Genomic DNA, 27490 nt, shown 5'->3' with positions numbered 1-27490 from the left:
GTTAAATTCCACATATGGGTAAAATTATATGTTCTTTTTACAGAGTACATATTTCACTTAACATCATACTTTGTAGATCTATCCATGTTGTTTCCAATGGCAAGCTTTGGGAAATCATTGAGATTTTGTCCGACTCTTGATTTCGGCTCAAGGTCGTGAACTCATGCTTTCCTGGCTCCAAGCCCCGCACTGGGCTCTGCGCTGGCAGGACAGAGCCTGCTTGGGATTCTGTCTCTCTCTCTCTTTCTCTCTGCCCCTCCCTAACTCACTGTCTCTGTCTGTAAATAAATAAATAAATAAATAAATACTTGGAAGAAAAACTATTAAAATAATGGAGAATTGTGGCTTGGGGATTCTAGGCCCAACAGAATTACAAGAAGAGAAGAGGATGAATTTAAAGCACAGATGAGAGAATCTAGGTGTAAAAAATGCCGATACATTCAGTTAATATTTAATTAAAGTGAAACAAGATTATTGAGCAGAAAATATAAGAATAAAACTCACTATCAAGAGAACCATTACTTTTTAATATATTTTTAAAATATTGAATACATAGCTGTCAATATGTACTCTAAGTATATCAGCAATATTAAGCTGAAATATTTTTTTCTCAGTTCTGAGTATACTAAAGTAATGCATACCTGTCTTTTACATGTTTCAGTATGGCTTGGGAAGAGAATTTGTTAGATGATTTATTAAATTTTGCTGCCACTCCCAAAGGACTACTATTTCTTCAAAGAACAGGTGCCATCAATGAGTGTGTGACATTTATGTTCAACCGATATGCAAAAAAATTACAGGTATGAATTACCATCTGCCACAGGCAAAAAGAATTTTTGTTGCTGTAAAAGCTATTAAGAACATCATTCTGTCTTCTCTGAGTGAAGAGGTTATTAAACCTCAATTAAAAAGCCATATAGCATTGTAATATTTAACTTGATATTATTTCAGGAAAGCATTAGGATTAATGTTGGTACCTATGGATATGTTTACAGGATGGGAAACTAACCAGATGGAATTGAAAAATATAGTTAACCATCCAGATGTGTTATAAATATAACAAACAGCTGGCTGTACTAAAGCTGGGAGGAATTTCAGGAGGAGGAAAAACCCTGTTGGGTCTTAATGTACATGTTAATAAGAATTTGGTCCTCACATTAAAAATGAAAGTATTTGTACGTTATTTTTTCAATACTGTTAAATAAAATGTACAGTATAATTTAGCCCTTTCTCAGAAGTCCATTAAGGTGTATTCAGCTTTTTGCTGTGATGGTATAAATATTCCAGAACTTTTGGGCTTTTTAGGATTACATGTATGCTTTTAAAACTATCGTCTTTGTCTCTGGCAGCTGTTGTATATTGATGTTACTAGGTTATCATGTTGTAAATACCATTTTATTTATTCTTCAGTTCTAATTCCCTGCTTTTGTGTAAGCCTCTAAAACCATAAAAACCTTAAGAGTTTTTGCCTGTGAAGGTAAGTAGTTTTTGAGGGAGGGTCCTGACTATCCCTTCACAAATAAAACCTATGAACATTAGTTCATCACTTTTGACTTTAGGTTTGTATGTGCAGATGTGTTTTTAATTATTCTCATTTAAATGGACCTCAAGTATAGAGAACTTATTTACATGCCTCAGTTTATGGCATACTGTCCTCATCTGTCCATGCAAGATATTGTCTTGATCAATTTTATTCCCTGTCATTTCTGGTTCTCAGTTCCATTTCACTCTGCGTGCATTCCACTATCTCAGGCTTCCATGCTAATATTTCTAATATGTGTAATATCGTGGGATGTATACTTCTTGTCAAGCATTGTCTTAGTCCATTTGGGTTGTTAAAATACCACAGATTGGGTGGTTTATATATAAACCGCAGAAATTTACTGCTCACAGTTCTGGAGGCTGGAAGTCCATGATCAGGATGCCACTGTTGTCAGAGGAGGGCCTCTTCTGGTCACGGATCTTCATTGTATCCTCACACGGATACAGGCTCAGGAGCTCTATGGGGTCTTTTTTATAACAGTACTAATCCCATTCATGAGTTCTCTTCACCTCATGATAAATCAAGGACCCACTTACTGTATCACCTTTGGAAGTTAGATTTCAACATATGAAGTTTGGAGGGGACAGAAACATTCACACTATAGTAAATATTGAAGTTTTTCAGGATTTTAAGTTTACAAAACTGGTCATTTTAATTTGAATTTCTCTGCTGGTGAGTTTGAATCATCTTGTGTGCTAGTTAACTGATTGGGTTTTTATTTTTGTTTTTACATTTTTGAAATATTGAAGTAATTCAAAGACATTTATCTTTCTTATCAGATGCTTGAGACTGTGCATATAAAACTATTGCTATTGTGATAATACAGCTAGGACTAGATGTCACTGTTTTAACACTTATGAATATTTAAAATACCCTAGTTTTCACTCATGAAGACTTTAAGATACAAAATAGATGAATATAAGGGAAGGGAAGCAAAAATAATATGAAAACAGGGAGGGCGACAAAACATAAGAGACTCTTAAATATGGAGAACAGAGGTTTGCTGGAGGAGTTGTGGGATGAGGGATGTGCAAAATGGGTAAGGGACATTAAGGAATCTACTCCTGAAATCATTGTTGCACTATATACTAACTTACTTGGAAGTAAATTAAAAAATATTTTTTAAAAAACCCTAGTCTTTATACCACACTGGTTGTTATAATAGAAAACACTGTTCCCTGAACCTCAGTAACTTACAACCATATAATACATTAGTCTAATGGTGCCTTATGCTATTCAAGAATTTTTTTGAAAATTGGGATTCTCCATCATGTTGTAAGAAAGCCACTAGGCCATTTCCTTAATTTTGCTGAAGAGAAAGTAGAGACCCAGGCTTGTTAAATGATCTGCAAATGCTCTCACATCTAGTTACTGACAGCAGTAAGACTCAAGCTCAGATTTGTCTTTCATGAAAGCCTAGTCTTAGTAAAGTGTCTGTAACTTCTGTGAAGTTTTTCTTTGCTGCTTCTTTCTCAGTACTTAGTGTGAATCTAGGAAGCCCCTGTGGCTGCTAATATCTAAATCAGCAGGGTCAATGGGGATGATTGATGAGTAAGGTGTTTATTTAGTTATTATTGAAGAGGGAGAGTGGGGGAAAATAGCCAATCATATTTCTGTGCCTCTCTGTCATCTAACTACAGAATTAATATATGACAAGTTCAATGAAAGTGGAAAATAAGAGTAATAAAAATGGAAAAGGAAGGCAAACTTATGAACACATGAATAGGAAATCAAAGAAATCTAATTCTTTCCCATGGTCTTTTAGTTCCTTTCTACCCTCCCCCTCCTTTTTTTTGCCTTCAAAACTGAATGCACAGTTTATATTTTAAAATTTTGATTAAAACAAGTCCTTTTAAGCACATGTACCCCAATATTCATAGCAGCACTCTCAACAATAGCCAAAACATGGAAAGAGCCTATGTGTCCATCAATGGACGAATGGATCAAGAAGATGTGGTTTATCTATACAATGGAATACTACATGGCAATGAGAAAGAATGAAATCTGGCCATGTGTAGCAACATGGATGGAACTTGAGGGTGTTATGCTGAGTGAAATAAGTCAGGCAGAGAAGGACAAATATTATATGTTTGCACTTATAGGAGGATTAGGAGGAACTTAACGGAGGACCATGGGGGAGAAGAAGGGGGGGATATAGTGGGGGTGAGGGAGAGGCAAACCGTGAGAGACTCTTGAATGCCAAGAACAAACTGAGGACTGATGGGTGTGAAGGGGCGGGGGGAGATGGGCATGGAGGAAGGCACTTTTGGGGATGAGCACTGGGTGTTATATGGAAACCAACTTGACGATAAATATTTGTAAAAAAAAAATAGAAATACCCAGCAATCCCGCTTATGGGTATCAAAAAAACCAAACAAGTCCTTTTAAAAAAAACAATCCTTTTAATGAAACATTGAAATAATATAAATTGTGAATGGTTCCCTTTGTTTAGAAATCAACCATTTTATTAATCAACCTAGTCTTGCTGAGATCTAAGGAGGAACATTTTTTATGTTATTTCCATATTCTGTTTTCTGCCAAGAGTGTTACTTGTGTACTTTACCAGGAATACATGCATAATACTCTGTGACACAGCAAATTGTCCAATGTTTTCTACAACACTTTTTAGAAACTTGTATGTTAATGATGAGTATTCTTTTTGTGTGTGTTTAATATATATATAATTACCTTAGTGGAAAAAACTAACATTTCCTCTAAAAATAATTGCCACTGAGAAGATATAATTTTTTAAGTTCTTTTGATTATTAAAAGTATAGTTTGGCTGACAGTCAATACAGATTTATAAGTGAGGAAATTTATTATTCAAGGACTAACCTAACAAATTAAATAACAACATTTAAAGCTGGAAGGAATGTTAATCTTCATCATGGTCAAAGTCCTTTATTTTACGTATGAAGAGACTGAGACCAAGATTGGGAAGTAACTTGTTCAAAGCAAAAAGCTACTTAATTTTAAGTCTGGGGCCAGAACGTCTATCTGAAATAAGATTGCCCAAAATATTAACTCATTGATAGAGTGTCTGAGTTTGTTTTGCTGCTCATTATCTTTACCTGAAAGAATGTCTAGTATACTAACAAGGAGAATTGTTAACCTACATATAACATGTAAATAAAATATTAGCATTTTATGTTTTCCTTCTTTTCATTGTTCCTTATTTATATTGTTAGATCGGCAGGCATAAAAAGTTTGGCTACGGAGTTTTGGTTACACACGTGGCATCAACAGCAGCAGGTGCAGTAGCACTACAGAGTTCAGGTAGGTTTTTTTCTTTTAATCACAATACTGATAATTTTAAATAAAATGAGCAAGCCAATAGAAAATTTAGCTGGCATGATCATTCTCAGGATATTTACTCTGAAGTTCTTTTACCCAAGTTTGGCCTTAGGTAAGGGAAAGTTACAGGGTTTCATTTATCTTTTTTCTTCCGTGAAATTGCAATGGGATTTTTTTTCCCTTGAAGTATGTATATACAGCCTGTTCCCTTTCCCCAGAACAGTGGAACGTAATGAATTAAACTGAGAAGTACTTGAGTACTTAAGAAATTGTCTTCATCTTCTAAATCCTCTCTCAGTACAGTTGAATCTTACAGGATGTTTTTTCCTCTTAAATCTTACATGATTTCTTAATCCTCGGTTTTAGTGGCCTGTATATGCATCGAAATATACACAACCACAATAGTTTTCATACATACATACTATTTCCTTATTCTTTTTCCTCTTTGGCTTCTTGAAAGCTTAGCTTTTACCACTATTTTTGCAGTCAGCATGTATTATCTACTATGGATTAAATTTTTAAGAAGTTTAACAGTGGGAATTTAATATATCTTAAGGCCAGCTGAACCCTAGACCTGAGATAAGACATAACCTCTAATAGAGATGCTATGGTTATAATTTTCAAAGTTTAGTGTTGGTGAACTAGAACATCACTGACCACAACTGATTCTTTGTATTATGGAATGTGTTTCTTGGAAGAAGTTGTCTTACACTGAATGACTTATTTTTTCTTCTACTTAGTATAAAATCTAATATATTGCCATACTTAGGGGCATATTACTGGAAGCATTTGGAGATATAATCTCAGATTTTCCTGTTGGTCAAGTCATTAAGCTTCTGATCCTAATACTATCAAGCTTCTCATGAGAGGATTAATTGCAATTGCTTTATAGGACAAAGGAAGGAACAGTAACATTACTTGAGTTCTTATGATCTCTTAGGGTACTATATTAGGAACTTTCCATATATCATTTCATTGATACTTCATGGTATCCCTCAAATATAACACTATTTCTGTTTTCTAACTGGGGACTTGATGCTCTAAGAAGTCAAGGGATACTACTAAGCTGGCAGATTTATAATTTGAACACTGATATTCTTGTTTCAGAGCTTATTTTTTTTCTTTTCCTAGCAGAGGAACCTTTTTGTTCTAATGTTATTATGAACTTACTGATTTAATGATTAGATGTTCTGTTTTACACTTTATGTAATTTAATTCTTCATAAAATAATAATCAGCCTTAATAATCACTTTCATTTATGCATATAGTACCTGACTCTTGAGAATTTAGACTGTATTGAGCCAAAAGTTGTGTGAAATGAAGAATTGTTTTAAGCATAAGAATTAAAAAAACAGTTAGAATAAGGAACACACTTAAACTCTTTAAGTGCGTACCCTGCCTCCTGATACACACACATACACACATACACGCGTACATGCACATACATACCACCTTTCAGTTGCCTTTCATTGTCGACTCACCTGGAGAGTAAAGTATAAACCTTATTTTTCAGATAAGTATGGCCAGAAGTTACTGGCCAAGGAATCAATCCGGAGACTCAAAATTCAGTTCTCTAGGGAAATAGTCTCTCAGAATTAGTCATTTTATAATAGTTTTAGGAAAATTGTATAATTAACAATAGGAGATATAATTTCTACCAAGATTAAAAGTTATTTCTTACATAAGTATGTGTCTTTTGTCAGTGAGGACCAATCTTGTCAGAAGGATAATTATATCTTTCTTCCATAATTCCAAGAAATTGTATACTGTAAGTATGATGTATATAATTCTTCTTAGGGTTTATTAATGCACTTATAATTGAATTATGGGCCAATCTGGAGTGTGGAAGAGATGATGTGAGAGTAACTCATCCCAGATCTACTCCAGTGGATCCTATTGACCGGAGCTGTCAAAAGGTAAGAAATGATATGAGTATCTCTCTCAGAAATTAGTTCATCCAGGCTTTATCTATATTCAGTTATAACCAGCAGCTTCTCCTGTTTCTCCTCTCCTTTTTTCATTTCTAATTTTTGTTTTCAAAATAAGTGACTAGAACTACCAGTGTTCCATGGGAGTTATATTTTGCAAGGATTTTTTCCTTTCACAGTATGTTTACTGTCATTTTCCCCTTAGTAAAGAGTGATACATACCACACATGCTATGAAAAAACAACCCTCTCAAAAAAAAACCCCAAAACAAACTAATCAACCAAAGCAAAAAAAAAAAAAAGAAAAGTTTTGCACTTGGGTTTAAATCTAATAGAAAATTGTCAGTATTATTTGAAGCAAGGGTGGGTGAAGAAAAGATGCTATCATTTAGAGTAATGTGCCAAAAAAGAAATTCTGAAGCACCTATACTCTTATAATTCAGTGGCTTTTATATATTTGACATGTTTTGCAAATTTCACGAAGTTATTTGATGATTCCTGCTTTTGACTTTATGGGAGCCTGGGAAAGTTTCAGTGGATGTCATAAAATAATATTAAAAAATCAAATTCTGTTTTCAATAATGATAGGCTTGTTCCCTCCAGTAGAAACAAAAACTCAAGAAAAAGGACTTAAAAAATCTGCTAGTTAAAAGTACTAGAATGGCTAAAAAGAGACAAAAAAATGGAGAGGAGTAACTAGATGACAAGATTGATAGTTTGAGATTCTTTATTTAATAGACTTTTGCCTGAGGGCAAGTACCAGTTGGTGCACAGATAGAAATCTATACTCTAATACTCTAATGAAGATTTAGGGGTACACAACAGCTGGAAAATGGAAGGAGGTTTCGGGAAGGCTCTGCACTGGCTGCTTGGAGCCTGCTTGGGATGCTCTCTCTCCCTCTCCCCAATCCATGCTGTCTCTGTCTCTCTCAAAATAAGTAAAACTTAAAAAAAATTCTACAACTAAACACCTTTTGTTTGAAGTAATTTTCTAGATAAGCCTAACAGAATATTTAAAGATGACCAGAAGAACTAGTCAATGAACTTCAGGTAGATCAACAGGAATTACACAATCTGGAGAGCAAAGAGAAAATTAGGCAATACTTCTGTGATTTGTGAGACCACATCCAAAGGCTTAATATGTTTGGTTGGTATATCAGAAATGGAGGAAAGAGAATAGGATAGAAAAGTATTTGAACAGAAGCTGAATTTCCAAATGTCTTAAAAAATGTAAACTTAAAGGTCAAGAAACTTAGTGAATCCCAAGGAAGAATGTTCAAAGAATAAAAATACAAAGGAAACCATAAGGCCCACTTATAGACATACAAACTGCTGAAAACTAAAGAGAAAGAGAAAATCGTGAAAGAATATCGTGAAAGAAAGAAAGAAAGGATACCAGATGGATATTTGGATTTTCAGATTAAAAAGAAACTGCCAAGTAGGTGAGTGAGTATAAAAGGCTGTTTTTCTCTTAACTTCTTGTTATAGTACACAGGACTCTTGAAAAGAAAACTGTGCTATATAGTGGGATTTATTTTATACTTAGAGGCAACATATATGAAAGCTCTACCACATGGAGTAAGCAAATAGTATAATGGTATGCGAATCTCTGTGACTTCAAGGTTCTTAAATTTTACATAAAGTGGAACAACATTAATTTTTAATCCCTAGAAAATATTCATATTTCAAATTTAAGGTTGGGATTTGATTCAACTTATTGTGCTTTGAAAAAAATGTCAGTATAAACTAATAGTTAATTTCAGTTAAAAAAATTGTATACTCTTGTAACTATGAACTGAAAGATCTAGAAATAACTCCTAGCAAATATCTTTAGTGCTTAGCTTGTAGTTCCAAATATTATTCCTTAGGGATTCTGTTTTCTTTGGGGATTTAATTTTACTGTCATTTAAATTATAGGAAATATTAATGTGGCCTTAGTTTATAATGAGGTACACTAAATTTATTTCCAGTCCAGTCACTTCTTACCTTTCTATAGCTGTACTTTGGAGCATGATAGACAATAACAACATGTATATGAATCTACTTCAAACTAAAATTAAAAATTCAGTCCCTCAAATACATTAATCTAATCTTAGGTGTTCAGTAGCCACATGTAGCTAGTCACTGTTGCACATTTCAAATTATATAAATTTTCATCACCACAGAAAGAAAGGTCTACTGGACAGCATTGACCTAGAAAAACCATTAAGTAATAGGCAAAAAGATACAGCCAAAATAAAATTTTAAAACAAACAAAAAGCAAACTCCACAGGGTAGAGATGGAAGAATAAGGGAACAGAAAAATGATGGGAAAAAAGAAAACAAATAGGAAAATAGTAGCCCTAATCAATAAGTGCATTACATGTAAGTGACTAAATAATTAAAATGCAAAGCTTTTGGGTCTTTAGGAATTCCCTTCAAAGAAAAAGCTACTGATAAGTTGACAGTCAATGAATAGAAAAAGAGAGGAAAAACTATACATTAGAAGACCGACCGGAATAGCCATAGTTAATGTCAGAGATAAAGGAAATGAAGTAATCCCAGATTAAGAAACATTTGATTATAATGTAGACATAACAATCATAAATTAGTTATGATCCTAAAAATGAGATAACAGAACATATGAAGTATTAAAATAGCTTAAGGAATGCTATTCTTCTTTCCATGAGTATGGAATGTTTTTCCATTTTTTTGTGTCCTCTTCAATATCTTTCACGTCTTTGATAGTTTTCAGAGTACAGATTTTTTTTTACCTCTTTAGATTTATTGCTTCATTATTAGTGTATAGAAATGCAACAGATTTCTGCATGTTGATTTTCTATCCTGTGACTTTGCTGAATTCATATATTAGTTCTAGCAAGTGTTTGGTGGAGTCTTTCGGGTTTTCTACATAGAGTATCATGTCATCTGCGCATAGTGAAAGTTTGATCTCTTCCTTGCTGATTTGTATGCCCTTTATTTCTTTTTGTTGTCTGATTGCTGAGGCTAAGATTTCTAGTACTATATTAAATTGTAATGTTGAGAGTGGACTTCCTTGTTTTGTTCCTGATTGTAGGGGAAAGACTCTCAGTTTTTCCCCATTGACAATGATATTAGCTGTGGGTCTTTTGTATATGGCCTTTATGATGTTGAGGTATGTTTCATCTATCCCTACTTTGCTGAGATATGTTCCATCTATCCCTACTTTGCTGAGGGCTTTTCTTTTTTTTAATCAAGAATGGATACTTTATTTTGTCAAATACATTTATTATGTCAAAATTGTTCTGCAACTATTGAGAGGATCATATGGTTCTTTTATCCTTTTTGTAATGTGGTGTATCATGTTGATTGATTTGCGAATATTGAACCATCCCTGCAGCCCAGGAATAAATCCCACTTGATGATGGTGAATAATTCTTTTAATGTACTGTTGAATTTGATTTGCTAGTATCTTGTTGAGAATTTTTGCATCCATGTTCATCAGGGATATTGGCCTGTAATTCTCCTTTTTAGTGAGGTCTTTGGTTTTGGAATCAAAGTAATGTCTGCTTCATAGAATGAGTTTGGATTGAGCTAGATGTATTATGCTAAGGGAAATAAGTCTATCAGAGAAAGACAGATATCATATGACTTCACTCTTGTGTGGAGTTCAAGAAACAAAATAGTTGAATGTATGGGAAGGGGCAGGGGAGGAGAAGAAAGGAAAATGAACCACAAGAAACTCTTAATGATAGAGACAAACTGAGGGTTGATGGAAGGAAGTGGGGGGTGGATATTAAGGAGGGCACTTGTGATGAGCACTGGGTATTGTATGTAAGTGATGAATCCCTGAATTCTGCTTCTGAAACCAATATTGCATTGCATATTAACTCATATAAAAAATAAAATTAAAAAATAACAAGGAAGAAACAGGCAGATCTTCAGTAACAATTGAAGATTTTAACATTCCTCTTTCAGTGATTGATATAACACATCTTTCAGTTTGTTCACAGATACATGATATGAATATCACTAATTATCACTTGATATAATTTTCCTTTAGAAACTATATCATATTCAGTGACTGCAGGACACCTATTCTTTTCAAGAGCATTTAGCACTCTTACCAAGAAAGAGACTTACTGGGCTAGAGTGCAAGTCTACATAAATTTAAAATGATTGGAATAATATTGAGTATGATCTGTGGCCACAGTGAACTTAAGTATCATGAACTAGAAGCTATAAAAATCCTAACCCAAATATTTGGAAATATACCTCTAAATAACACACAGCTCAAAGAAACTACGAGGGAAATTAGGAAATTTTTTAAACTAGAAAATAATAAAGTATAAAATTTGTGAATATAGTTGAAGAAGTGCTGAGGGACATTGAACTGTAATAATAATATTTACAGTAGAAAGAGATGTATAAAATGAATGAGTCAAAGTTTTACTTTAAAAAACTAGAAAAAGAGTAAAGTATACCCAAAACACACAGAAAAAGGAAGTAATAAACATTTGAGCAGAAATCAATAAAACAGAAAAGACAAATGAGAAAAGTAACAAAGCCAAAAGTTGGTTCTTGGAAATGATTATTAAAATAAACCCCTGGCTAGGGGGAAATAAGGGACTGAAGAAAATGAGAGACTGAAAATTAATCAAGAATGAAAGAAGAGTTTCACTGAAGATCCCATAGTTATTAAGGGATAATAAAGGAACATTATGATCAGCTTTATGCTATGAATTAAACAAGATAAAATTGGCAAACTTCTTAAATATGCTTACCAAAAGTGACCCAGTATAAAATAAAAAATCTGAATAGCTATGTATCTGTTAAAGAAATTGAATTCATTATCAAAAAACTTTCCACAGAGAGAACCACATGGTTTCATGGGTGAATTCTATGGAGCTCTTATAGGAGAAAGAACACCAGTCTTACACAAGCTTTTTCAGAAAACAGAGGTGAAAGAATCTGTTTCTAACTTATGTGATGAGGACCAGCATAATATTGACATGGATGAGACAAAACTGCTTCATATATATGTATAAAATTATAAATATTTTAAATTATAAAAATATGTTAATTAATTATAATTAATATATTATAGTAAAATTAATAAAATATCAAATTGTATATAATAATATATAAAAGAATCATTTTTATGATCTAGTGGAGTTTATTCCAAGCAACAGAAAGTTGGTTTCTCATTCTAAAATTGGACTGTAATTCACTATATTAACAGAATAAAGAAGACTCCTATGATGATTTCACTAGACATGGATACATCATTTGACAAAATTTAATGCCCGTTTATGAAAAAACTCAGATTTAATGCCATCTTCTAAATGCTGTATTTCAAAAACATGAATCTTATGTGTATTAGTGAAATATTGGACCTAAAGTCAGTTCACTCTTATTTAACATTGCGGTAGATCCTAGGACAGTAAGGCCAGGAAAAAAAAAATAGAATGCATACAGATTAGAAGGAAAGATGTAAAACTATTTAAAAATGGTTTGATTCTCTCAGCTTATAAAAAACTTGCTGTTGAGGCGCCTGGTGGCTCAGTCGGTTAAGCGTCTGACTTCGGCTCAGGTCATGATCTCACGGTTTGTGGGTTCGAGCCCCGCGTCGGGCTGTGTGCTGGCAGCCAGGTCAGAGCCTGGAGCCTGTTTCAGATCTGTATCTCCCTCTCTCTCTGATCCTCTCCTGTTCTCTCTCTCTCTCTTTCTCTCTCTCTCTCTCTCAGAAATAAACATTAAAAAAAACCCAAAAACTTGCTGTTATTAATCACTTTCTGATTTCTGTTAGACACTTAAAAATACATTCTTGGTTTAATAAGTATAATCGATGTCTGTCATTCTAAGAACCCCAAATCTTAATTGCTCTTCCTTCAGTATTGTCTACCCTCAGAACCATTTTCCTTCATACCTTTCTATCTACAAGGTAAAATGCAATTCCCATTAGTTTCCTGGAAAATCTTTGTTCTTTGTCATAGAGGATGAAGTTAGAGCTCATTAACATAGCACGTCTCCTCCTGCCTACCTGCCTGCTACTTTGCAGCTCTCGTTCTCCTCTCCCTTCACTGTGCTGTATAGTGTCCTCTTCCCAATTCTTCCATCCCTCTCAGTAGTATAGTACCATCAGATCATTTAGAGAACCATTTTAAATGATCTAATAGTATATTTGTGCTATATTACAGTGTGAGTCCTTGAGGGCAGGGACCATTTCTTCATTCATATTTTTATTCTTAGTATCTGGCATAAGTGCTTATAAGCAGCCACTGTTAAAATATTTTGAATTAATAAGTAAATCAATGATCATTAACAACCTGAAGGAGTTTTAATTCATAAAAAAGTGTTTGATCTTGGATACTTTTTTTTATGTTTGTTTATTTTGAGAGACAAAGCGCGAGCATGGGAGGGGCAGAGAGTATCTCAAGCATTCTCCTCTGTGCCAGCTATGGAGCCGATGTGGGTCTTGAACCTACAAACTGAGATTATGACCTGAGCCAAACCAAGTGTTGGATGCTTAACCAACTGAGCCACCCAAGGCACCCATGATCTTGGGTAATTTTAAAATGCTTTAGTCTCGGGATCCCTTGATGGCTCAGTCGGTTGTGCATTTGACTCTTTGATTTTAGCTCAGGTCAGGATCTCATAGTTTGTGGGATTAAGCCCTGTATTGGGTTCTGCATGGACAGCATGAAGTCTGCTTAGGATTCTCTCTCACCCTGTCTCTCTGCCCCTCTGTTGCTAGCTTACTCTCAAAATAAACAAACATTAAAATGCTTTAGTTTCAAAATATATCAAATATTTGATCTTCCATTTGTTTTCTTACCGTTATTTTACAGAACCTCATTTTCTTCAAGACTTTGAAGTAATAGGTTTTGTGCTAACATAAATTTTAGGATAATTAATGTCTGATATTAGTAACATCTTAATGATATTTCTATGGGAACTCGTGATTATATTATAAATATTTTCTTGAATTCTATAAGTACTAATGAAGCAATTACAATTTTAAAGATGTTAATGTCTTTTAAAAATGCTCATTGTACCAAAAATGCATTTTTCTCCTAGAAACAAACTGCTGAAATCTTCTCAGGTTTCTTTTAAATTGTTTAGTTTGTTTTGTTCAAATATAATTACTGAATTATTTTTACCTGAAGTTCTGTGTAATTACCTGAAGTTCTATATAAAACCTTATCAGAAGTTTTCATGATTCTTTGTGGTCCAGATTGTTTTATTTCTTAGACGTAGGTAGGGAGGTTTTCATTTTACCCATGGAATTCCTCATGTGCAAATAATACAAAAACTTTCAATATAGTATTGATATGTGATCTGTAAAGACCATGTGCCTTTTTGGACAATGTCAGATGTCCTTAATAAATGTCAAGTAGACATTTATTAAGAATTTCTTGTAAAAAATAAGTTTCTTATATCTCTCATGGTTATAATAGATGGGAAGGACTCATTTAGGGTGCCTGGGTGGCTCAGTCAATTAAGTGTCAGACTTTGGTTCAGGTTCTGATCTCATGGTTCATGAGTTCAAGCCCCACATGGACAGCAGAGAGTCCACTTCAGATCCTCTGTCTTCCTCTGTCTTTCTCTCTGCATCTCCCCACTCATACACACAGATACACACACAGACACACTCACTCTCTCTCAAAAATAAATAAACATTAAAAGGATAATAAATAAGACTCATAACTATCTAAATATTGGATTCATATTAAGGACACTTATAAATTATATACATGTTTAAATTATAAAGCATTTTCTGTTTATTTTTTAGCTTATGTTTTTTATAAATTAAATGAATAATAAAAATATGAAGTCTATCTATCATAATCATCTTTGTAGTCAACACCTTGGTGATTAGTGAATTTTTCCAAGGTGTTTTTATAAGAGGCCATGAACTCTCTAGTTTCACTGTCATTTATTGTACATTTAATTGATATATTCCTTAAACATCTTTTCTTTGATGCTAGGTTTTTTTTTTCTCTATAGTGATCACTTCTTGCATAGTGTTCCTCAGATAAACATTCAGTAAATGGCAACTAGGTTATTAAATTTAGTTATTCTACTTTATGATCACTTTATTGCTATTCAAATGATTCCAGCTTTAAATCATGAATGTGTGGATTATTTTCTTCTTAGAAATAGTTAGAAATTGCATCTTCATTTTATGGAATATTTGTGGGGAAAAAAGGAAGCTTTTTTAGAGTTCATTTTTCATTCTACAACCCTTTGTTAAAACTTACTGTGTTAAATATATTCACTATAACCACCCTTATTTGTAAAGAATATTTCATTTGGCATAAAGGTGGAGGAGGGGATAAAAGGGACTCTACCTTCCAAGTCCTCAAACAAGAACTGTGTAGCAAGGGTGACATTGTTAAATAGTGTCTGAAGATTATACTGGGTTTTAAAATGAGTAACCTAACCATGAAAATAAGAAAATGCAGATTAGTTCTGCTGTCAACTCTCTGATTGCATGTCTTTGGCTAAGTCACTAACTTCTCTGGTCCTTAAGTTTTTCCATCTATTAAATGAGAGATTAACTATTCTTTAAAAATTTCTTGTGTTCTGATTATAGTGAAAATTCTTAGTTTGATTCTCAAATTTTCTGAATCTAGCAAAAAGTTTTTAAAATGACAAGGAAAAAACTTAATAGTTACAAAAAGTAAATTAATGCAATACAAATGAAACCAGTATTGGCAGAATACAAGGCTTCTAGATGTGAATAGAGTTCATTAGAAAGCCTTCTAGAAAAAATGTGGCAAGCTTATGAAGTGGGATACAGAGTAAGTGGGAGGGCAGGAGGACCTTGTTGGTAGGCTAAAAAGGTTTGCATTTGTGGCAGTCACTTGAAGGAGACCACAGGCAGATTCAATTGACTGAAGTGGTGACTTCCCGCTGAGGGATAATGGGAAAGGAGGCTTTTGACAGTGTGAAGAGAAGAAAGGTATCAATTAGTAAAGTGCCTTGAAAGTCATGCTAAGGAGTTTAGGCTTGATGGGTAGTGATAGGAAACCACTGCATGCTTTTGTGCAGGGGATCCAAATATTCATGTTGCTTTTAGTAAAGTTAAATGAGAATGAGAGCTTAAAAACTTCATGGAGAGATTAATTTATTACGATTGTACCAGAAAATGAGCTGATTTTGATAAGAAAGCCATGACTTTTAAAAATTAACTCTAGTATTTAGGTTAGTTGGATTTCCGGTGAATGTAAAGGTTAAAGATAGCCTTGTGATCTGAGTGCAAGAATATATAGAACTTAATTATTTTGCTTCAGAGCCCTGAAGTGTTGTTCTCTTATATTTCTGTCAGATCAGTTATTACAATGCAAAGAATGAGAAAGATGGATCATTTCATTTTTTCTAAAAACCAAACTTTTTGGGATGCCTGGGTGGCTCAGTTGGTTGAGCGTTCGACTTTGGCTCAGGTCATGATCTCACAGTCTTTGAGTTCGGGCCCCTGAAGAGCCTGTTTCAGACTCTGGGTCTCCTTCTCTCTGCCCCCTCCCCTGCTCATGCTCATGCTCTCTCTCTCTCCCTTTATCTCTCTAAAAAATAAGTAAACATTAAAATTTTTTTTCACAAGATACAAGACATTTTAACCTTTTCCAACTTCTATATATTCTGTTACTATTGTTATGTGTTATCAGTACCTAGATTATTGCTGATGTTAACTATTTGGTATTTAATGTGTATATTTCACATTTATCTAGATTAATTAAGCTTATTAAAAAAAATTAACCCTCACAGTTGTAGTCCTATAAACCTGTTTATGACTCTTTTATGGATGTGGTTGAAAAAAATGAACCATTTAAATGACTGTTTTCTCTCTTTTCTGCCTAAGTCTTTTCTAGGACTGGTGAACCTCTTACCTTATCCTGCTGTTTATGAGCTGGTAGGCAATCGAGATCTTCCCAATAAAGCAGAATATTCTCTTCGTGAAGTCCCAACATGTGTTATTGTAAGTCATTTTCTTTTAATCTTTACCTTTTATAAATAAGATTTGTAGTACAATGCAGTTTAACAGAAAAAAAGAAACATTATTTAATGGCATTTAAAGGCTGATTTGATTTACCCATGGAATGTCAGCTCTGACTTATGTGTGCCTGGAACTTTTGATCCAGGTCATCTAAAAGTTACAGAACCTACTGGAACACAAAGTTAATGGTCCCCAACCAGGAAAGAAACTTGGCATAAATAGAAACATGTATATGAATGACTTTTAGATGGTTTATATTATTAGTCACACCAGTGTTGCTTCCTCATTGGTTAGGATAATTAGGATTAAACTATATCCAAGGGCTCCATTACATTTTCTGCTTATATTTTAATGAACTACCTATTACTACCCCATGAGGGCAGTATATACATACTTATTTGAGACTTTTTTCATATTCATACTCCTAAATGGGTAACTTGTTTTAATCATTTAGAGAGATTTAATTCTTCATCTTTGGGTAAGTTTATGATTTAAACACACAAAATAATGTATATTTGTGCATTCATGAAGACTTAATTAACACTGAAATTCTATTAATAATTCTTTTTTTCTGGTTACTTTGTCCTGTGTGTTACTGTTTTTTCTATAGTTTTGCCCATTTGAATACTTAATTCTTTTTATCCCTAAACGTTTTTAAATTTTATTAAATGTTTATTTATTTTTGAGAGAGAGAGACAGAACGTCAGCAGGGAGGGGCAGAGAGAGAGACACACACAGAATCTGAAGCAGACTCCAGGCTCTGAGCTGTCAGCACAGAGCCTAACATGGGGCTGAAACTCAAGGACTGTGAGATCATGACCTAAGCCAAAGTCGGACACTCAACTGAGCGAGCTACCTGGGAGCCCCTAAACCTTTCATTTTTTAAAACTTCATCTACTCTGGGAGTTTTTTTTGATAATTTTATTAATGAAATATAAAGATAGATACTTCTGTCATTGAGTTTTTAATTTATATTTTCTTTTCCCTTGAGTGTTTCAATTTTATCTTGTGCTTACTTGTATCTTAGCACTTAAATAGTTTTACAGTTGATCATTTAGGTGTTCTGTCTTCCTTACTACACTGTGAGTGCCTGAGAACAAGTAGGACATCATAGTCATCCTTAGCATCTAGCACATAGATGTCCAGTAAATGGTTTTCAAAAATTTTCATAAAATTATTGCCTTTGTTGAAATCAATTATGGGAAACAAATGCAAATTAGTTGCATTATTTAATCTAGAACAATGGCTTTGATGTTTGTTCTCAAGTTTTCATGGATATCTGCAGTGCATATTCAAAGATTATTTTTTCACTTTGGGAAAGTTTTGTCTTTTAGTCTTAAAACACTTAGCTGCAGATAGTTTTGTCATTCTACTTCTCCCGATGGATATTACATTTTAACCATGTAGAAAAATAGCTACTTCCCATCACTCAAACATGTTTAAACTCTCCTATTAAAAACAAAGAACAACTTCCTTGACCTGTGTCTTCTTTTAGCTGCTATCCTATGGTTTTTTTCCTCCTTCCCTCCCTTTCTCACCTCCCACCCCCCTAAAAAAAACTTCTTGAAAAAATAATTATACTTGAAGTCTCTACTTCTTTCTCTTCTGTCACCTCTGGAAAGTATTGTAATCTGGCATCTTGTTCAACTACTTAACTGAAATTTTTCTGCCAAAAGTCACCAATAAATCCATAATTCCCTAATCCAGTGGGACACCCCCCCCTTTCCTTTAACTGAAGGTGGTAATCTTGCAGCTTTGGGCACAGTTGATCCACTGCTCCTTTCCACTCTCTCCTGTGACTGTGGCACTTCTGGTTCTCTTCCAGGTTCTCTGGTCTCTTCTGTATAGTATCCTTTGTGGAGACTTCCTTTGTGTTCTCTTCCTTTGTCTTCTGTCCTCCAGATTGATTTTATCCAATACTGTGCTTTAGTTGTCTACTGACAGCTCTCTAACTTATGTTGCTCACCTCTCTCAGATCTTTACTCAGATTTCTACCAGATAATGGACATCTGGAAAACTCATGGACATCTTAGTCTTAACCACTTCTATAACTGAATAGAATTTTTTTCTACCCAAAATCAATTCTATTTCCTATTTTCCTATCTCAGCATATGGCACCATCTTCACAGGTGATTGAGCTAGAAACCTGGAAGTCATTGTTGACTTCTTTCTATATATGCAATCAATCACCATTTATAGATCGTCACCTCCCTAATAACTAGATCTTGTTTACTTTTTTTCTATTCCTATTAAGGCCACCTTAGCTCAGACCCTCCTTCCTTCCTTCCTTCCTTCCTTCCTTCCTTCCTTCCTTCCTTCCTTCTTTCCTTCCTTGTCAAGTTAGCTAACATACAGTGTAGTCTTGGCTTCAGGAGTAGATTCCTGTGATTCATCACTTAGATACAATGGCCAGTGCTCATCCCAACAAGTGCCCTCCTCAATGCCCATCACCTGTTTTCCCTACCCCACCCCCAGTCCTCCACCCCCATCAACCCTCAGTTTTTTCTCTTTATGTAAGAGTCTCTTATGGTTTGCCTTTCTCTCTGTTTGTTATCTTATTTTTCCTTCCCTTCCCCTTTGGTCATATGTTAAGTGTCTTAAATTCTACATATGATTGAAATCATATGATATCTGTCTATCTCTGACTGCCTTATTTTGCTTAGCATAATACCATTCACATTGTTGCAGGTGGCAAGATTTAATTCTTTTTCATTGCTGAGTAGTATTCTCTTGGGTATATAAACCACATCTTCTTTATCCATTCATCAGTTGATGGACATTTGGGCTCTTTCCATAGTTTGGCTATTGTTGAGAATGCTGCTATAAATGTTGGAGTACATATGCCCCTTTGAATCAGCACTTTTGTATCCATCCTTTGGATAAATTCCTAGTAGTGCAATTGTTGGGTCGTAGGGTAGTTCTAGTTTTAATTTTTTAAGGAGGCTCCACACTGTTTTCCAGAGTGGCTGCACCAGTTTGCCCTCCCACCAACAGTGCAAAAGTTTTCCCTTCTCCACATCCTCACCAACATTTGTTGTATCCTGAGTTGCTGATTTTAGCCACTCTGACTGGTGTAAGGTGGTATCTCAATGTGGCTTTTATTTGTATTTCTCTGATAATGAGTGATGTTAAACATCTTTTCATGTGTCTGTTAGCCATGTGGATATATCTTCTTTGGAAAAGAGTCTATTCATGTTTTCCACTCATTTCTTCACTGATTATTTGTTTTTTTGGGTGTTAAGTTTGGTAAGTTCTTTATAGAATTTTGATACTAACCCTTTATCTGATATGTCACTGGCAAATATCTTTTCCCATTCCAATGGTTGCCTTTTAGTTTTGTTGATTATTTTCTTGGCCGTGCAGAAACTTTTTATCTCGATGAGGTCTCAATAGTTCATTTTTGCTTTTATTTCCCTTGCCTTTTGAGATATGTCAAGTAAGAAGTTGCTGCAGCCAAGGTCAAAGAGGTTGCTGCTTGTTTTTTCCTGTAGGATTTTGATGGTTTTCTGTCTTATCCATTTTGAATTTATTTTTGTGGTGGTATAAGAAAGTTCAGACCCTCATTTCTTGTTTGGATTACTTCAGTGTGATCCTGTTTTTTTCCCCTAGTCTCAACCTGTAACTTATCTTCATGCTAATTTATTTTCAAAGTGATCCTTTAGAAATGAAAACTTGATGCAGTGATTATATTTAAAATCTTTGCTGATTTCCCTTTACCTCCATGTGTAGTTCTGTTCTTTTGCATGACATACAGCTTCTCCTTTTTTCTCAAAGCCTTCTTTTTTCTTTTGTCACATTCTATTCTCTGACCTCCAGAATGTTTGGACAGTTTCTTCGTTTCTCTGGAATCTGGAAGCTATATAACCTTGCCTTTTGACTAGAAAGTATCTCCTCATTTTACATGCTTTACTCTTTCTGTGACGTCTTCTCATATGTCACATTATTTTATAATTATTTTTGCATTTGTCTCTCCTAGTTCCATGAGAAGAGGAACTATATTTTATCTTTTGCCTTGAAAGTTTAGCAAGTTGGTGTTTTTATTTTTCTTTTGCTACTGTGGGCATGGTAGGTTCTCAGTAACTTCACTGTTTAATTAATAATTTATTGACTCTTAATGAGTTTGGCTTTTCTTAGGCTTTATTTAAAAGAATTTAAATTCAGTATCTGTCTCTTTTCTTTGGGAGTTTCATGGCATGAACCTTAGGAAGTTAAACTGAGGAGCTGTGTGTGTGCGTGTGTGTGTGTGTGTATGTGCGTGTGCACACGCGCGCATAGAGAGGGGGCTTTCTTTGCTTTCTTTTGTGGACACTTTCAAACTTAAAAAAAATGGTATGAACTCCATTATACCCAACACTAAAAGTGCAGCTTTTACCAGCATTCTGTCAATGTCCCTACCTGAGTCTAGTTTTCTTTATGCCTGCATTTTGTTTGTTTATTTGTTTCCTGGAGAATTACAGAGCATATTTTGTGCATAATGTCATTTTATCTGTAAATAAATTAGTATGCATTCTAACTAATAAGGACCTCTGGGTTTTTTGTTTTGTTTTTGCTTTTGTTTGAATTACTGCCTTGTAAATCCTTGTGGCTTTAATCATATCCAAGATGTTAGCTATAATCCCTTAATATTATCTAATAAGCGGTCTATTTAAGTTTCCTTTTTATCAAAGATATCTTTTCTTTTTTTTCTTTTCACGGTTGGTCACGTCATGATCTAAACAAAATCCAAAAGTTGTATTTAGTCATTAGGTCTATTACATCTTTTATTCTAAAACTGTTCTGTTTCCGTGCCCTTGATTTATTGGAAAAACTGGTTATTTGTCCTGGGTTGCATTGATTTAGTATTTCACTAAGAGATGTAAACTGGTGATTCTAGTTCTGCCATTCTTTTGTATTTAACTTGAATTATTTAATAAAGGAAAACCTGAAAAAGTTTTTTTTGGGAGTATTAGAATAAATGCTTGACTGTTTATAAATTCTCAGAGTAGTGAATTGGTGCTCTATTAATCTCCAAAAGGGATATTTTATTATTATTACTATGATGAGCTTCTAGTTTTTATATACATGTTTCAATCCAGTGAAGTCATTATTGCTTTTTTTAAAGTTTATTATTTATTTGGAGAGAGAGAGAGAGGGAAAGAGAAAGAGAGAGAGAAAAAGCAGGAGGGGGCTGAGAGAGCAGGAGAGAGGGAATCCCAAGTAGAGATTCTCAACACAGGTCTGAAACCCACAAACCATGAGATCATGATCTGAGCTGAAATCAAAAGTCAGATGCTTAACTGACTGAGCCACTCAGGTGCCCTAGTCATTATTGCTTTTGATATTAAGATGTTCCTTTGACTACTGAGCCCTTTTGACATGTACTTAATTCTGTTTGATATATTTCTTTCTTATTTAAGATGTTCCACGCTCATTGTATACATTTTCTAGCTCAGATCTGGAATCCACCATCTTCAAAGAGTTGTTGTTCCTTTTATTAGGAATTGCTAGTTATAAACTATAACTTGTAACCTAGAAATGTTCATTGTTTAGGGTTGTCATTATTTCTGGTCCTTTTAGGGGATAGCTGAGGAGAAATTTTTTTTTAAGTTTATTTATTTTGAGAGAGCATGAGCAGGGAAGGAGTAGGAGAAGAGAGAGAGAATCCCAAGCAAGCTCCACGCTGTTAGCACAGAGCCTGAGAGGGGCTCCATCTCACGAACCATTAGATCATGACTTGAGCTGAAATCAAGAGTTGGACGCTTAACTGACTGAGCCACCCAGGTGCCTTAGTATTTATTTGTTTTTTTTTAAAAGAGAAATTCCTCATGAGCCTAATATTTTTTCATATATTTTTCTTTTACTAAAAAGCTTGGTTACTAATGACATGAACAAAACTACTTTATAATAGTTTCAGAATAAAATAAGATTAATGCATACATATTGACAATTTGTTTCAGTTAATTTTATCCTTAGAATATATGCCACCAGGGATTTACAATCAAAATACAATATTTTAAAGCACTTGAAGTAAATAAGTCTCTACTCTGCCTGGTTATGCCATTAACTTGATAGATTTGTTTTAGAATGTTTTAAATTGAGAGGTTGTTTTACCTTTTCTTTTGTCTTAATTTTGTTTTTTCACTTGTTATATGGTTAATGTTCTTTTAAAGTATGTGACTCTAATGTATAATAAGGTGTATTCACGGAATGTGCTTACATATCCTCTTTGTTCTTTCTCCCCATATGTTTTGATTTTCACTGTATAGCCACTAACTGTGTGTAGCTATTTAAATTTACATTAATTACAACTAAATAAAGTTAGAAATTTTTTTCCTTTAATTACTATCAGCACTTTAGGATTTCATGTGCGCACTAGCCATAGATGGCCAATGGCTACCACATTAGACAGCACAGAGAGAGAACATTTACATTATTGCAGAAAGTAGTATTTTATAGCATTGCCTTATAGCTAACACTTTTTGTTCCTTTTTGGTTTATCTTTCAACTGTTACTTTAATAAAGAATATATTTTCTTCCCCTTCAGACTTAAGCAAATGATAGTATGCTATAAACACTGTCCTGTCTCTGCAATTTTCTTTTAATTTTGTATCTTTGAGATTACTATATAGATATATAGAGAGCTCTTCCCTTACCTTTTTTTTTTTAATGTTTTATTTAATTTTGAGAGAGAGAGAGAAAGCATGAGCAGGGGAGGGTCAGAGAGAGAGGGAGACACAGAATCCGAAGACAGGCTCTAGGCTCTGAGCTGGCTGTCAGCACAGAGCCTGACGTGGGGCTCGAACCCACGAACCATGAGATCATGACCTGAGCCGAAGTCGGACTCTTAACTGACTGAGTCATCCAGGTGCCCCTTCCCTTATCCTTTTTTAACAAAGGCATAGTATAGTGGTGTATGGATGTGCTGGGTTTTATACATCCATCTACTGGTGGACAATTGGGTTCTTTAAGTTTTTGTTATTGTAAGTTATGCCTCAATTAATAGCTTGGCTTATATTTATCATATTTACCAGTATGCCTATATATATTTTTCTTTTTTTTTTTTTCCATTGCTGCATAATAAATTGCCACAAACTTGGCATATGAAAACTACCCATTTATCAGCTCCCAGTGTTGCATGTCAGAAGTCCAGCACTATGTGTCTGGGTTTTCTGCTCAGAGTATTATAAGCCTGAAATCAAGATGTTGGCCAGACTAAGTGCTTATCCGGAGGCCCTGGGGAAAAATTCAATTCCAAATTAATTATGAGGAGAGCAAAATTTCTTAGGTTGTAGGACTGAAGTGCTGGTTTCCTGCTGGCACTTGGAGACCAAATGTTGCTCCTGGAGCTCTGTACTATGGCCTCCTTCCTATTTCAGCTGTGAACAACCTCCTTCATGTGAAATCGCTCTCATGCTTTGAGTCTCTTTGACTTTCTTTTCTGTGAGCGGCCTGAGACAATTCTTTGCTTGTAAATGGCTCCTGTGATAATATCAGAGCCACTCTGTTAATCTTTTTTAAAATTTTTTTGTAAGAGAGAGTGCACGAGCAGTGGAGGGAGGGAAGGAAGAAGGGGGGGGCAGGGAGAGAGAGAGAGAGAGAGAGAGAGAGAGAGAATCTTAAGCAGACTTCATGCCCAGCACAGAACCCAACATGGGGCTTAATCTTACAACCCTGACTTGAGCTGAAATTGAGTTGGATGCTTAACTAACTAGGCTGCCTAGGTGCCCTGATAATCTCCTATTTTAAAATCAATTAAGGAATTCTGCAAAAATCTCTTCACAGTAATACATGAACTAATATTTATGGCCTGAGAATCTTGGGGCCATCTTAAACTCTGTCTATTCTAGTATTGTTGGGCTCGATTTCTAGAAGTGAGATCATTGGTTTGAAAGGTAAATTCATTTGTAATTTTCATATGTATCACTAGATTTTCATCCACAGAGAATAATCCTCTGCTTTCCTATCACTAAGATATTATAGTGACTGTTTTCTAGCAACCTTAATAAGAAGTTTATGTGATCAGACATTGATGTGTCTGACAGGAGAAAATAAGTATTAGTATATGTTTTTCTCATGAACTGAACATTTTTCATATGCTTAATGGCAATTGACTTCTTTTCAAAGGTCTTTCAGTTTATTTTTACTATTTTTCTATTTGTGTTCTCTTTCTTAGTTTTAAGGAATTCATTATATTTTAGGGATGTTAGGCCTTAACTTCTCATGATTTCATATCAACTGTCTACGAACACTCTAGGCCCTGTAAACAACTCTCAAGTTGGACTTTTGTAAATTAAAGGTCAATGACACAAAATACTCTTTCCTTCTAACACATACATCTTTGATTGCTTTTCAGTTCCTATCACTTGATTTGCAGTTATAGAAGTGATATATTAGGTAGGAACCCTTCAGTTATTGGAGAAACTCAGTTTGAATTAGTTTCAGTAGAAGAGGAAATTTATTGACCTACATAAGGAAATTTATTGACTCATAATTTCCAGATCTAAACAACATCTGCAGCTTATGTGGTGGCAGGGTAAGAGATAGCTGGGAAACATAGATGCCAGTACAAGTGACAGGAGTAATCCATGTTCCTAACAAGAGGTGATAGCTGATTATAGTTCCCTTAGCATAACTGAGGAGTATAAACAATGAATTAACCCAAGGAAGAACTTGCTAATTGTTGGAGCTGATTAAAAGTGGGATGGACGACCTTGGGATTCTATGAGTTTCTCATCCTAAATTATTTTTGGTGGAGATAATGCAAATTAGATCCAAGAACCTTTGGATGGTTGTAGTACATGATCTTTCAGCTCTTTTTCAATGATCAGAATATGTTTGCAGTACTTAGCATAATGCTTGGCACAGAGTAGATGTGCAGTATATGCTAAATAAAATATTTGTGGACTTCATTATATCACTGGTACAAAACAAAAAACAAGGACCAGTGGAAATAGAAGTAGTCAGGTCCACATCTGTCTGCCTCTCTATGTCCTCCTGTCCTTCTACTGCCTTCTATCTAGGCTTTATTGGAAGCTGTACATAGTGTAGTGGTTAAAAGATTGCATTCTGAAGCCAGACTGCCTGGATTAGATTCCTGGTTCTGCCTTTTATAAGCTATGTTTGACCTCAGACAAGATAAAATTTAATTTTCTGTTAAAAGATGGCAGTAATATTCCTATCCCAGAGTTGCTGTGAGATTTAAATGAAATATAAAAGTTTAAATCACTGCTTGGCATATAAAACATGGTATATAATTGTCTGCTGTAATTATCATTAGTGTTTTCTTCTCCAGATGGTGTTCTCCATGGGAGAGTCAGTGGGACTACCTGTCACTCTATACTGACTTCTTCACTGTCTCCCCTTATCATTGTTTCCTAGAGCTGCCATAACAAATTCCACAAACTTTGTGGCTGAAAACAACAGAAATTTATTCTGTTATAGTTCTAGAGTCAAGATGTCTAAAATCAAGGTGTTAAAGGGCCACATTCCCCCCAGAGACTCCAGCAGAGAATCCTTCTTTGCCTCTTCCAGCTTCTGGCTGTTCCAGGCATTTCCTGTCTTATTGCTGCATAAGTCCAGTTTCTGCCTCCATCTTTACAAGGCTTTCTCTTTTCTCTGCCTTAAATTTCCCTTTGTCTTTTCCTCATAAGGATGTTTTTAACAGTCTTAAGGCCTACTTGTGTTAATCTAGGATGATTTTAGAATTCTTAATTACTTCTGGAAATACTTTTCCAAATAAGGTAACAATCATAGGTTCTGTAGATTACGGTGTGGACATATCGTTTTTTGGGGTCATAGTTTAACTCAGTATGACACCAATTGGGAGGGCCTTTTCCTCTACCTCCCTGCTGTAGACTGAATGTATAGCCCCAAAATTCATGTATTGAAACTTAATCCCTAATGTGATATCTGGAAGTGGGCCTTTAGGAGGTGATTAGGGCCTTAAAAAAAAAAAAAAAAGACTACAGGGAAATTCCTCATCTTTCTGCCATGTGAGGGTATAGTGAAAATATGACTGTGAACTAGAAAGTGGATCCTTACCAGACAAAAAATCTTCTGGTGTCTTGATTTTTGGACTTCTCAGCATCCAGAACTATAAGAAATAAAATTTTTGTTGTTTATAAGCCACACAGCCTATGGTACTCTATTATAGTGGCCAGAATGGACTAAGACTTCTCTCACTTGAAAAATCCCAAGGAAGAACCTTAAAGGTTGAGTTTTGTATATAGATGTTCATGGGCTAACCAGTCACAAGCCACTTCTAGTGGTACAGGTGCAGGAGTATTGGCATTTTGACTGACCTATCCCATACCTTTTTTTTTTTTTTTTTTTTTTTTTACATAGAGAAAGCAGAGGAGGAGCAGAGGGGGGCCAGACAGAGAATCTTAAGCAGGCTCCATGCTCAGTGCAGAGCTGGATGCAGGGCTTGATCCCATAACCCTGAGACCATGACTATCTGAGCCACCTGGGCACCCCCCCCCAACCTTCACTTACCTCTTTCTGAAGTAAAAAGGGTCAGATAACACAAGCATGGCCATTGGGACACATGTAAACAGCAGGCACTCAAACATGTATATATTTATGTGAATGGATATTCTTTTGTTTTTCTGTTCTTGGTTTCAATTTGGCCTATTGAATGTTTTCTCCAGCTGGATGATATCCTTTCAAGAGTTTCAGACTTGTGTTTCCTTTCTTTCCTTTCCTTTTCCTGTGTGTATGTGTGTGTGTGAGAGAGAGAGAGAGAGAGAGAGAGAGAGTGTGTGTGTGTTTGTGTGTGTGTGTGTGTGTG

The 27490-nt window shown here is 34.8% G+C and overlaps 1 protein-coding gene across 2 annotated transcripts in view; it reads left to right on the top strand.

The window, feature by feature from the left end:
- The window catches only part of TBC1D32 (TBC1 domain family member 32), a 193200-nt gene that overhangs the window by 66905 nt on the left and 98805 nt on the right, over positions 1–27490 (top strand). For both annotated transcript variants that reach the window (XM_039251523.1, XM_039251522.1), the window contains exons 19-22: positions 662–800; positions 4732–4819; positions 6635–6753; positions 16588–16704. In XM_039251523.1, coding sequence (XP_039107454.1) covers positions 662–800; positions 4732–4819; positions 6635–6753; positions 16588–16704 — 463 coding nt within the window. The remainder of the gene's footprint in view (positions 1–661; positions 801–4731; positions 4820–6634; positions 6754–16587; positions 16705–27490) is intronic.

The sequence above is a fragment of the Hyaena hyaena genome, unplaced genomic scaffold (genome assembly GCF_003009895.1).
Source record: "Hyaena hyaena isolate Hyena2069 unplaced genomic scaffold, ASM300989v1 scaffold_393, whole genome shotgun sequence".
NCBI classification, from domain to species: domain Eukaryota; kingdom Metazoa; phylum Chordata; class Mammalia; order Carnivora; family Hyaenidae; genus Hyaena; species Hyaena hyaena.
This window is presented reverse-complemented; position numbering and strand designations above follow the sequence as displayed.